Below are 12,057 nucleotides of genomic sequence, written 5' to 3'. Positions count from 1 at the left end.
GGCAAGGCAAGGCTGTTTGGAATTAAAGTTTTTTCCACCTGCAGGTACCCTAGTAAAAACACTCCCCCCCTTCCCCTCCAACCTGACATGTGCTGAAATGTGGAGGGGTTTGTGTGAGAGAGAAACCAAAGACAGAACAATATTCTTATGGGCTATACTTCCCCTTGTGCTGGAGCCAGACACAGGGCTTGACCTGCTGCCCTGCACCCTGTCCCTTGCCGGCAAGGCTCTCTCCTCCCCACACACCTGCCTCTGTACCGTTTGGTAAGGACCTAGTGCTTGTTGGTGAATGATTCCCTGATTTGACTTCTGTGGCTTACAGTCTGCAGCTGGAATTTATGCAAGGCTCGAAGCTCAGATCAGGGCAGCAGCACAAGCCAATACTCGCCAGAACATCCCAGAAAAAACTATAAGGTAAGGCATGGCTGGAACAAAGGAAGAGAGGGAAATACATTTTAATGACTGCTGATCAAAATGTTCCGTGTGAGACACAAACACAGATTTTTCTGCAGGTAAGAGAGAATTGCTGTGTTTTTGAGCTTCTTCACAGATGCCGTCTGAACAGCGATTTAGAAAACTGCGCTACACCTGCACTGTACAGCATCTTTATGTTACCTTTAATCCCATAAAAATATTTTCTTCACATACTGGTTATTATAAGATCTCATCTGCCCACTTTAAGAAGACCCATATTTAGTTCTGTACTGAGCCACATTTGACTCCTAAAACTAAGTTGTGGATAACTTGGTGCCCCCAGTTGTGATAAGTTAATTGTGCCTTGGTGGGAGTTTTTTTTCCTTATTCTGTATGATTATGGCAAAGGACTAGTACAGCTATTCTGTGGGAATTCGTAACTCTTTTTTCTTTTTGTCATTTTTGGCATGGGGCGAGACTTACTGTGCAAATTCTGACCTTCCTTATCGATCTTGAGGATTCAATGCTGGTGAAGGTCAAACATCCCTAAGCAAATGTCCATCTCCAACTTGTGTAACACTGTTTCCCTGCAATAGAGAGGGTTTTGCTGTCATGGCAGCAGTGGCCTCTTATAAGACTGCGATCGTTGCTCAGAATGTATTGATATATTTTCTCTGAATTCAGGACTAAGAGTCGCTTTGGTCAAGGCCGTCCAACGTAACAGACAAACTTGCTCCAGAACAGAAGCCAAAGCACTTTTCTGCCTCCTCAGACCGCAACGGACTTCTGCTCCTGGGGGACACCTCTTCTTAAAGCTTTTCCTTATTTATTACCGTTTGCCATGTAAATGTATTATTCTGTTTCAGTGAGTGAATGCCAATTTTCTTGTATGCTTAAGTTGTAAATACACCATTTCTTGTTTGAAATAGAATGCATCGTTTTATTTTTTATTTTTTTTGCTAAGTGATAGTTCATTTATAACATCTTGTGAAATGATTTTAAAATCCTCATGTTATTGGGAGGACGTTAAGGGTGGTGATTATGAAATGCTGCTGCGTCTTGAGTTACACAGCTGATACTTGGTTTCCTTTGTTTGCATTATGTCTTGTGTTTGTATTGAAGGGCTGGCTCTGATTTGGCTGGGCTGGAGCTGTGTTCGGATCAATGCGTGTGCAATCTAGTTAAAAGTTCGCCCTGAGTCGGATGGGTAGGCTTCTTGGCTGGCCTCTGCTGTTTTCTCAGCCTGGGAAGATATCCTGGGCTCTTGTCAGCAACTTCTTTACTACTTTATGCTGTATTTTCCTTGAAACTTGATTTACTTTTGCAATAAGTTGCAACTACTCAGTCATGTTAAGAGATGCTTCCAGTTGCCAGTCTTAGCAGCTGCAGCATTCAGGACGAAGAACATTTCTGGGGAAGCAGAAGCTGCAATTTCCAAGGCAGCCAAGCAGTGCAATGGAGTCCTGTGCGGTCCTGCTGCAAAGGAGCAATGTGGGCCAAGATTAGGTAAAATGTCAAATACGCACATTTTATGAACTTCCAGACATTGAAAAATGGCCCATTTGTTTTAGGTATAGGGTATTTTTTTTGTAGCTCAAGGTGATACATTGAATACTTCTATGATATATTCCAGGGGTAGTCAAACTGCGACCCTCCCGATGTCCATGGACTACAATTCCCATGAGCCCCTGCCAGCAAATGCTGGCAGGGGCTCATGGGAATTGGAGTCCATGGACATCGGGAGGGCCGCAGTTTGACTACCCCTGAATATTCTATATTTAAAATAAAATACAAAGTTAAAGTCAATCATCTCAGTCAGCAGCATCCAGATTGGTGTGGCCAGTTAGCTCCCCCACGTTAGCCTTAACCCCTGCTGCCATAAAAATGTCTAGCAGCTCCCTCTCCCATCCTTGTGAAAGAAAATCTGTAACTTCTGGGTCAAATCCACCAGAAATTCCAGATCTCACCCCTGCTGTGCATGCCTATGCAATGAGGGTGTTATCAAAAATAATTGCTGCATGTTTAAATGTGAAAATCAAACATTGGACTTATCCGTATGAGCTTCTCTGTGGGAGGCTGTTTCTGAGTGAGTTACTGTCAGAGGAAGGGTACTCTTGAGTTACTCTTCCCTCCGGCTCCAAGAGGCACATCCAGGGTCAGCAAAGTACTGACAGAATTTGCTTGTAAAATTATCTTTAAAATTGCATCTCAAAAGTAATAATAAAAGAGGGGGAGGGGAGAGGCAGCCCCTAACACTTAGCCTGAACTTGCTGAAACGCCGTAAGTTGCCTGAGATCCTGGGAGAGAAGGGATGCTCTCCTAGCTGTCAGTCTTGGTGTAGGAAAGTGTCTGAGTGGGATGTATCTTAGCTGGAAGGATGTTTTATGAGGGTCACCTGTCCAGTGCCTGAGAACGAATATGCTGATAAGACTGGCCTCCTGAACACTGCATCTGAAGATGCCTAGGCATCCAGATTTTATACCTCACAAATTAGGCAGCCCTATGAATTTCATGAAGTGAGGTGGTGATAAGGATATACAGAAACTCCCAAAGGAGATGGTGCTGCATTTTCCAAGCTAAAAAGATGCTAGCTCTAATCTGTCTGCTTTTTGGAAGGGTTCAATACTTTTCTGCCCATTGGGGAAGGACGAAAAGATCGCCAGCTGACAGAAGATGGTTTGCTCTCTGAGCCCTTGGAAAGCTACAGTTAGTCAGAGCTAGGCGGACCAATAGTGCCTCTTGGAAGGTAATTTCACATTTTCACAAGAGAAGAGCCGCAGCATAGCTCTGTGCTTGAATGTGCCAAATACAAGCAAGATGCACCTGGCCAACTCTGGTATATCTCCTCATGCTACCAGAGTGAAAAATTGGTGGTGGAGCAAACAAATTGTGGTGCATTTCCATTGGCATGTGAAATTGGAAAAAAAAATCTCAACCACAACTGCAGAACGTGCATGCATGCATGCATTTTGCAACTCTTGGAAAAAATCAACCCTTGACCCTGTAATCCTACTGCTAAGGGAAGAAAAGTGCTAATGTTTCTTACCAAAACCATATTACTCAGATGTGTTTTAAAAAAATATCTGTACATTTCTCATGTAGCAGAAAGTCCTAATTATTAATGGGCCTTTCCACACCTCATGTCTTACTTTATCCTTTAACAACAATTTGCATTCTTGTCTCTTTGAAATAAAGGCCTGATGAATAGATACTTTGCATTTGTGGAGCTATACAAAAGCATCTCAAATATATCACGGAGGTGGAGACATCCTCAGTTACATGAACCATTTTTCAAGTCCAAAGGATCCCTAGAAGCCAATTTTAGGGACTCCCCCCTCCCCCCCATTTGGTGGTTTTTTTCATGTCCTGTGCTGGAAATCTCCCCCGAAATACAGATTACAGAAGACCTATATAAATTGACTGGCTTTGGAGTAAATTGTCGTTCAGAGGCAACAACCAATAACTCCTCAGCCTAGAAGAAGAGTTGGTTCTTATATGCCTCTTTTCTCTACCCGAAGGAGGCTTAAAGTGGCTTACAGTCGCCTTCCCTTTCCTCTCCCCACAACAGACACCCTGTGAGGTAGGTGAGGCTGAGAGAGTCCTGATATCACTGCTCGGTCAGAACAGTTTTATCAGTGCTGTGGTGAGCCCAAGGTCACCCAGCTGGCTGCATGTGGGGGAGCGCAGAATCGAACCTGGCATGCCAGATTAGAAGTCCGCATTCCTAACCACTACACCAAACTGGTTCTCTACCCACTTGTCTTCCTAAAGGACTTGGATATCTCACAGAAATGTGCTTTATTTGCCTGTGAACAGGTACAAAGTAGGCAGGTAGCCGTTTGTTCCCCACAATAACCATAGTGATATTGTTCAGCCCACACATTTCCTCCATTAAAAGGTATTGCCCCCATGCGGTGCATGCTCAGCCAGATGGGAGAGGGACAGTGAAGGTGACATGGGCATGCAGAGTTGAGGAACAGGAACAGGTGCTGGTGGAAAGGCCTACAGCACGTGGAGGCCACCACAGTTTGGTTGCCACTGCCAAGTAGGGCTGATGCAAGGACACAGAACACCTACAGAGAACTACAAGGAAGAAAATCCAGTTGAATTTAATGGAGCTTATTTCTACGAAAACGTGAAGCAGCTTGGACTGGGAAGATCCTGGTTGCCTAGAGCCAAGGGTCCATCTTGTCCACTGTTCTGTCACAGGACATGGTGATTATGTAGAGCTGTCACAGCTTACATTGACCTGGAAGGAATGCATCTAATTATAAAGCCATCTAAAACTTAGTTTTATAAGGGGGTAGAGAGATCCCACAGTGTCACTTCTAGGCCTTTGTGTCCTCTGCTCATACAACCCCGCTGTTTTGTGAAGCAGTTTAACATTCAAACTAACCTCACATTATTATTTAATTTCTATGCCATCCTTCCAAATCGGCCAGGTCAGGATGGTGTCTTAGGTAACCGAATTTACTCAAATAAGGACATTTCTGCAATTTCTTGAAATAGTCCTAAAGAATTCTCAATGAACAGCTGCCTGCTCCAGGCTCTTGGGCTAGAGCTTGCACAAGCCACACCCCAGTGGAACCCAGAACAAAATTGGGACATCCTCACAAGCTATCTCCTCCAAGACTGCTGGCACCGGCTGGGTTGCTGGCATTGTTTAAATTATATTTTATGGGAGATTTCATTCTGTAAGCTCCAACAGTAGGAAATAAGGGAGAAAACATTTTTTAAAATTGTTTACAGACAGTTCAAACAGAAACGTGTGTTAGCTTAAGTTTAAACAACGTAGAAACTCTGAGGTCCCTTTCACAAGCTGCTAGCAACATTTAAACCTACATCTCAAGATCAGACCCAGAACCTTGCTGGTCTTCTCTGCAGTGATGCTGGGCCCCCATGAGCAAGATCCACTCCAATGACCAAGATGAGACTCAAAAGTAAAGTAATCCAAGGGATTTAGGGTTGGAATTTCTTTAATAGGATGGGTTTACTGGGACTTGCAAGAATATTTGGTAGAGCTGTTACAGAATGCTAAAATGCTTTGTAAAATTCTTCACAAAGAAACAAACGGGCTCCAATCAAAGCATGAATCATCAGAGAATGGCAGTGAACTTGTGTGCACCTCTTATCGACTTGTATCTCTGTTGAGAAACTGGACCACTGAGGCAACATATATAAAAACGAATGAAAAGTCGTCACAATCAGTTTAATGAAGTGCACAGAATAGCAATCGGTCATGTCAATAAAAATAAAACAATTAATTTTACATCAAGTGTGCTTTATTTCCTCCACAGGTATTCTGTTAAATAAAGCACCATATATATATATATTTATATATATATATACTGTCAGGCCACAGCTAAAGAGGATTCTTTACAGAATCAAATTTCTTGTGGTTGTTTAGTATACAAGTAAACTTAATTTTGATAATAAGAACCACAGCGATTGGAGGCTATCTGCCTCTATTTTAAGGTACAAAACTGGCACAGAGGACACCATATTATACACAGTAAAAATGCCATCAGTTTAAATTACATCATACAGGGCGAGGAGACCCTGTTCCTCCCAGACAGCCATATTAAATGAAAGCCACTACAGTGAACTCTGAATTACATAAAACATATCCATTATCTGATTGCCCTTTAAGAAAGTGTATGGTAGAAGCTAAATCTTTAAATCTGGAGTTCTGCCTGACCAAGAGTTAAGCATATAAATTTAATCTTGCCATTCAAGCAGAGCGCACTGGACAAACTGAAGCACAAAACAGAAATAAGCAAAACTTATACAAACAGCATTTATTGAAGAAGGAGGAAAAAAAGACTTTAAAAGCAGACATGCTCCTCTATTGTCAAGAAGCAGCTTGGTTTCCTTTGCCAGATATCCTTGTGACCACATGAATTGTAGACTCAATGGTCCTGCAGAGGAGATCTAAAATGTCTTGCTGCTGCTGCTGCTGCTGCATGTGACTCAACAGTCCTCTGGAATGGCTGCAGCTGAGCGACAAGCCAGACTCGGGGTCCTGCGAAGCTTGACCTTCGCAGCTTTTCAGATCGGTGAGATCAGATAGAACGGCGGAAATAGACGTGGAGGGAAACTCTGTGTCGTCATCGCCAACGTTGGAATCCTTGGAACTTGACGGCTCCTTCGGCTCTTTACAGTCTTCAAACCGGCTGCCTGCTGTCTGCTCCTCCCCGTGCTGTGACCTTGAAGCCAACATCATGTCATCAGAGAACGAAGATGGTACTTCCATTCGGTACTCTTTAATGGAACTGTTTTCAGGGGAAGGCAGATCCTGCTCAGTGCCTGGATCAATGATTGATGAGTCTCTTGTCTCATTATCTGAGGTGCTTGTTGGAGTCAAGGCCTCTCTAGGTTCAGTTTTCAGATCACTGATACAGCTGTCTCCCGTGTGCTCCTCATCACTGCTAACCCGTCTTCTTTTCACTGGAGTAGCTCCTTCATCATCTGTAAAATAAAAACAGGGTGTTCTGAAAGGTATCCATCCGATTTGCTGTAAACATCAGGGTTTCTTGAACTTTTCATATCTCGGGTATCCACTGTTTCTGGATTTAATAGGCAGGTGTGCCCCCCCCCGCCTCATCCAGCCATATGAATTATAAACTATTCCCAATTACAATTCCTGCTGTTTACTAAAGGAATCTGGTCTAAAGAACAGCACTGTACTTTCTGGGATTCTACCACATCTGTCACATTATAATGCAGACTATGAAAACGGGATCCAAATGCATCCCTTCCTCAGCTGGGATGATTTCATTGCCATTTCTTGGCTGCATGACAGAACCCCCAATGGGCTCAAAATATTGGATCTGTTTATCACGGTTAAATTTTTGACTGATGGAATTTGAAGTCTTAGCAAATTTTAACTGAACAAGTTTTAATTCAAACAGGCTGTCACAAACAAGCCTACATTTCAGTCCTCACAAATGGCATACTGATGTATCGATACTGATGTGCTCGTTCCTTTCACATTTGAGGTGAACCAGAGTGATCTTTTTTTACTTTTTAAAAAAGCTAAAGGTTCTTTTTGACAGACATCTGAGGAACACCAAAACCCCCTGGACAAAGTACATTTATTGGCAACTAGGCACACCTGGGAGACTGAAAGGCCAAGATGCCACCTTGGACAGCACAAACCTTTAGTTTTTCTTTCTTTGGCTTCTTGCTCCTGCAGTGAATTCTTCTGTTGCTGACAAGTCCTGCATTTGTTGAGCAGTTCTTGCAGGGTTGGAATCAGAGCTGCATTCAACTGCTTTGGGGTGTGCACAGAAAGCAGCAGAGTGAGGGCTCGGAGGTCCTGCCAAGAAAAGCCACAGAATACTTGCTGAAGCTCTTATGCTTCACAGAGAACACTCACTCCATGCGTGTTACCCACAAATACCCCTGCCCCAGGAGAAGTCTCCTGATCCTAATTTTAAAATAAACAAATAAATAACTTGGTCTTTATCCAAAGCTGTGACTGAGAATGCTGGCAGGTCCCATGATGTAGACTTCACTGCTTGAATGAGGATCAACACTCTGCAATTAGATGACTGCCCAGTTTTACTTTGACAGGATTTATACGTTATCATGGTTGATTGTACTGCCACCATCTGAGTTCAACAACCACTACGCAGTGCCTCCCCCCAGTGATTTTTTTTAGATGCCCATACTAGGACCATAACATCAGGCAGATTAAAATTAAAACAGCAAATATTACACTTGCGTTGTATAAACCTGTACCATGTTCTGACTTAAAATGTTCTCCACAATTTTGGCTGTCTGTCTCATAAAAGGTATCAAAAGAAACAGTGTAAAGGCAAGTTTCATACTATTGGAGCGCCAAAATGATGAAAGAAAATCTGTATTCAGTTTTAGAAGGGAAAAATAACTTACCCCATTTAAAGTAGAGCTTGCTTTAAAAATTTCAACTCGCTGATTGGCAAAATCTGATTCCAGGGTCTGATATTGATTGATCAGATTCGTAACCAAATTACTGATTACTCCAGCACAATTTGCCTCAGAGAACACCTGCCCCTGCACCTGCAGAGGGAGAAAAACAGGATCCTGATTTTCAATACAACTGCACGCCATCCTCCTGTAGCCAAGGCCACCAAAATCAGGGTGGGAGATCCCTTTGCTCTTCCACGCAGATACTATTTTAATGGGCCAATGACCTGCACTGGAAACAGCACTCTGCTTATTCACACCTGCTCACCAGAGCATGCATATATTGTCCGCCATACAGAACCAAAATAAAGAGCCCCACACACCCTAATAAAACCCACTACATGGCAACTGCCTATTAATCTGCAGCCCATCAGAAGCCTCCCCACAGCACCCTCCACTCAGAAGTCACCTTTCTCATGTTAAGCTTTCCTGGAAGCCCCTTCAAAACACCACTTGCCCACATGCACTTTAGGTCAGAAGGGCTGTTTAATGGGACACACTGAAAAGCTGGAACAGGTCATAAAGGCATTGCGGGATGCTGCTGATCTGCTCCTCAGACCGAGGCTCCCCAAGATTCCTCATACCTTAAGAAGGAAATGTGTTAAGAAGGTGTACACAATGTTGTTGTTGAGAAAGGTCCTTTCATCCATTAGAATGCACTTGATGTACTCCGCAAACACAGGGTCTTCACACAGGAGCTTAATGCAGTTCTTTGACATGGCCGACTAAAAGAAGAAAGCAAGACTTTGGAATGGATACCAATTTTTTGTTCCAGTGCTTCGACCCCCCCCCCCTTCTAGAAGGAATCATTATGGTATACAGTTGTAGCTGTTCTGGCAACCCACTGCACCAACATAAAACCTTTCCACCGAGACAGAAGTTCACACAGGTCCAAGCTCCCAAAACTGTATTGCTGAAGACACCAAGAAGCCAGCACCAGGGGTGCAAGAGTAACGCATTTGACTGGGGACCCTTGTCTGGCCTCTATACTGAGAATGGTGGTTGATAAAAGCTGACTCACACATCTGTTCTTGTAAGTATGCACCTCCCCACAGGGTGTAACCAGTGCTGCTTTCATTAAAGCAAATATTCTGTTTTCTCCTCCTCCAAATATATTTAATTTTACCTGAGTTTGGCAAAGCTCAGTCCAAAGTTTGGGAAACAAAGCTAGATGAAGAGGCAAGCCTTCATAAGCAACAAGGACACCTACAATTTAACAAAAACAAGATGCATAAATTTTCCATCTTAAACATGGCACACTTCCCAAATTTTAAACATAAAAATATACAACTAGGAGGAGGGATATTCACTGTTACTCTAAATCATCTTAAAAGCATATATACTTGATATCTTTAAAACAAAGACACCCGTGTCTATAATAATAGTAGGATTTAAAATGCCTCACAACATTGTTTTATTAACCACTTTCAGATCCAAAATGATTTTTATAACATTCCTTCTAGGCTATTTATTTGACATACAGTGCATTTGCCCCTACATTCTTAAAAGCACTTCACTAACAACAAATCACCTCAGTTCTATTCAAATTGATCTCTCAGTCTAATTCCCAAAGAGCTTGGTGCACTAGAATACTAGAAAGTATTTTGCTTCTTAAATAAACTGATGCTTCTAGATGAAGATACACGATAACTGAATTGTATTTCTTACTGTAAAGCAAATTTGTCAGAGAGGCACTTTGGACCACCACTCCCGTTTATTATTTATTATTATAGGGAACATTAGGTCCCTAAATCTCATTTTTTAAAAAAAATTCAGCTAGAGCTACTAGTGGATTGTGTCCTGTTGTGCTTGGTCCAGAACCATTCTCTGTATCTGAAGTGGAACACATATAGGCCTTTCAGTGGGATGTAACTTTTGAGAGCTGGAAGAGATGCTTGCTTTCCTCCCTGCTGCAAATGCAAGTTTTGGCAAGAGGTTCAAAGTCCAGACGACCAGAATTCAGGAGTGGCAGGAACATAGGACAGGCTGCTTTTCTTTTGTTCTAAAGTGGCAGCCTTTGAGCTACTACTATGCGGAGGTTCATGGAAAATTAAATAAATCTGCATTCAGGCATTAACAGCGGGAACTATCTCAGCTGACATGGCTCCCACCAAAAGCCTTTCAGCCTAGGCTCTAAATTGCATCTCCATATACTCACTCATCTTGACTAAGGTCTCTGTGAATTTCTCACAGTTGATGGCAACACGGCACAGCAGATGGATGAACTGGTGATACGAGAAGAAGTAATCTAGCAGCATCCGGTCATAAACATCATCTTTGCCCTGAAGAATTAGGGAAACTGTTGACTCAGATTGCTCAAAATAAATCAGGCAAGAGACCTAAAAACACTCACCAAAGGAGTGACTGCCAATGTAAAGTATTAGACACAGAAAACCAGCTGGTACAAAAACAGCTGCCTTTTTAGAAAAGATTTAACGCCTAACTAAACATTACATTAGAGGTATAAGCTTTCATGTGTATGCCCAGAATTAAACTCTTAAAGGTGCCACTTAACTGAAAATCTGTTTCATTGTTTCACACTAACACAAGTACCCACTTGAATCTAGACCTTACGAATGTGTATAATAAGACAATAAGTGGCTTCAAGAGGAGCTGGGGTAGTAAAGCAATGGAGGTGTTAAGTTTAAATATTTCTTGTAGTCTCTACGTCAGGGATTCCCAATCAGGGGTCTCTGGAATCTCTAGAGGGCGTCCGTAGCCTTTCCTTTCTTGCCTTAATGGACTCAGCCACAAGCTGGAGAACCAGCCATCTCCATCCCCTCCCAAGCATGAGTGAATTCTCTCGTGGTTTCTGCACCTGGGAGGGGATGGAGCTTGCACACCTACTACTGTCTTAAGTTGTCCTTTGTCTCCCCCCCCCCCAGTCCTGAACACTGAAGACATGTCACTTCCGGGGTGTGCGTCAGGAAGACAGGATCACCTGACATAACTTTTGGGGTTCCAACTCCAAATCACCCGCCTTCCCCTCCCAAAGTTACTTCTCTCTTAATCTCTTAAGCAGCAACAAAAACTGAGACTCTGTTATAAGCATAAATGCATCAAAATTCACATCTTTCTTCACTCACGTTCCAGGGAACAATTCATAGAGGACACCAAGAAAACCCAATCCAAGAATCCAAAGGCACTCTTTTTCATCCTCCAACGTACCTTGCTGGCTTCAACCATTGTAGGCAAGAGGCACATGTTGAGTTCAGGGCGTGGTGGGCGGATGTTACTTTTACCTCCTATCAATTTCAGGTTTTCACGACATGGGAAGTAGGGGCCAAGGGACACTGGGATGAAAAACAGAACACAGTAGGCAGATGCCAAATGGACACACTGTACACTATTTTGAGACAACCAAGCAAAATGTAATGACAACAACTTGTTTCTTTTTCCACCCCACCCTTCCCACACGGCTCGTAACATCAAATCAAAAACAAATTAAAACTTAAGATCATAATCTACATAAAACATTCCAACTAACCCACCCGCCACTCATTAATAAAGATACTGCAAATCGGAAATTAAACATTAAATATCCTGTTATTATTAGGAGGGTATCCTTATTTGGCGAGAGGCATCTTCCCATGATGTTCCGATGGATCTGAGTTCTTCTAGGGAGGTCAGCCATATTAGTAGCGAGATAAAAACACACTAGAGTGCTGATGGTGCAAATTAGCAACTAGCTGT

At 42.7% G+C, this 12,057-nt stretch overlaps 2 protein-coding genes across 12 annotated transcripts in view; one reads left to right on the top strand and one right to left on the bottom strand.

Moving 5' to 3' along the window:
- The window catches only part of SANBR (SANT and BTB domain regulator of CSR), a 43,569-nt gene extending 39,948 nt beyond the window's left edge, over positions 1-3,621 (top strand). For all 8 annotated transcript variants that reach the window (XM_077332902.1, XM_077332892.1, XM_077332883.1 and 5 more), the window contains 2 exons: positions 323-414; positions 1,099-3,621. In XM_077332902.1, coding sequence (XP_077189017.1) covers positions 323-414; positions 1,099-1,135 — 129 coding nt within the window. In that variant the 3' untranslated portion in view covers positions 1,136-3,621. The remainder of the gene's footprint in view (positions 1-322; positions 415-1,098) is intronic.
- Positions 3,622-5,604: 1,983 nt separating this feature from the next.
- The window catches only part of USP34 (ubiquitin specific peptidase 34), a 136,094-nt gene continuing 129,641 nt past the window's right edge, over positions 5,605-12,057 (bottom strand). For all 4 annotated transcript variants that reach the window (XM_077332835.1, XM_077332845.1, XM_077332852.1 and 1 more), the window contains exons 74-80: positions 11,533-11,657; positions 10,523-10,646; positions 9,491-9,570; positions 8,949-9,089; positions 8,311-8,457; positions 7,573-7,732; positions 5,605-6,882 (exon numbers count right to left, since the gene is read on the bottom strand). In XM_077332835.1, the coding sequence (XP_077188950.1) occupies positions 6,266-6,882; positions 7,573-7,732; positions 8,311-8,457; positions 8,949-9,089; positions 9,491-9,570; positions 10,523-10,646; positions 11,533-11,657 (1,394 nt within the window). In that variant the 3' untranslated portion in view covers positions 5,605-6,265. The remainder of the gene's footprint in view (positions 6,883-7,572; positions 7,733-8,310; positions 8,458-8,948; positions 9,090-9,490; positions 9,571-10,522; positions 10,647-11,532; positions 11,658-12,057) is intronic.

This window comes from Paroedura picta, chromosome 1 (assembly GCF_049243985.1).
Source record: "Paroedura picta isolate Pp20150507F chromosome 1, Ppicta_v3.0, whole genome shotgun sequence".
Taxonomy (NCBI): Eukaryota; Metazoa; Chordata; class Lepidosauria; order Squamata; family Gekkonidae; genus Paroedura; species Paroedura picta.
This window is presented reverse-complemented; position numbering and strand designations above follow the sequence as displayed.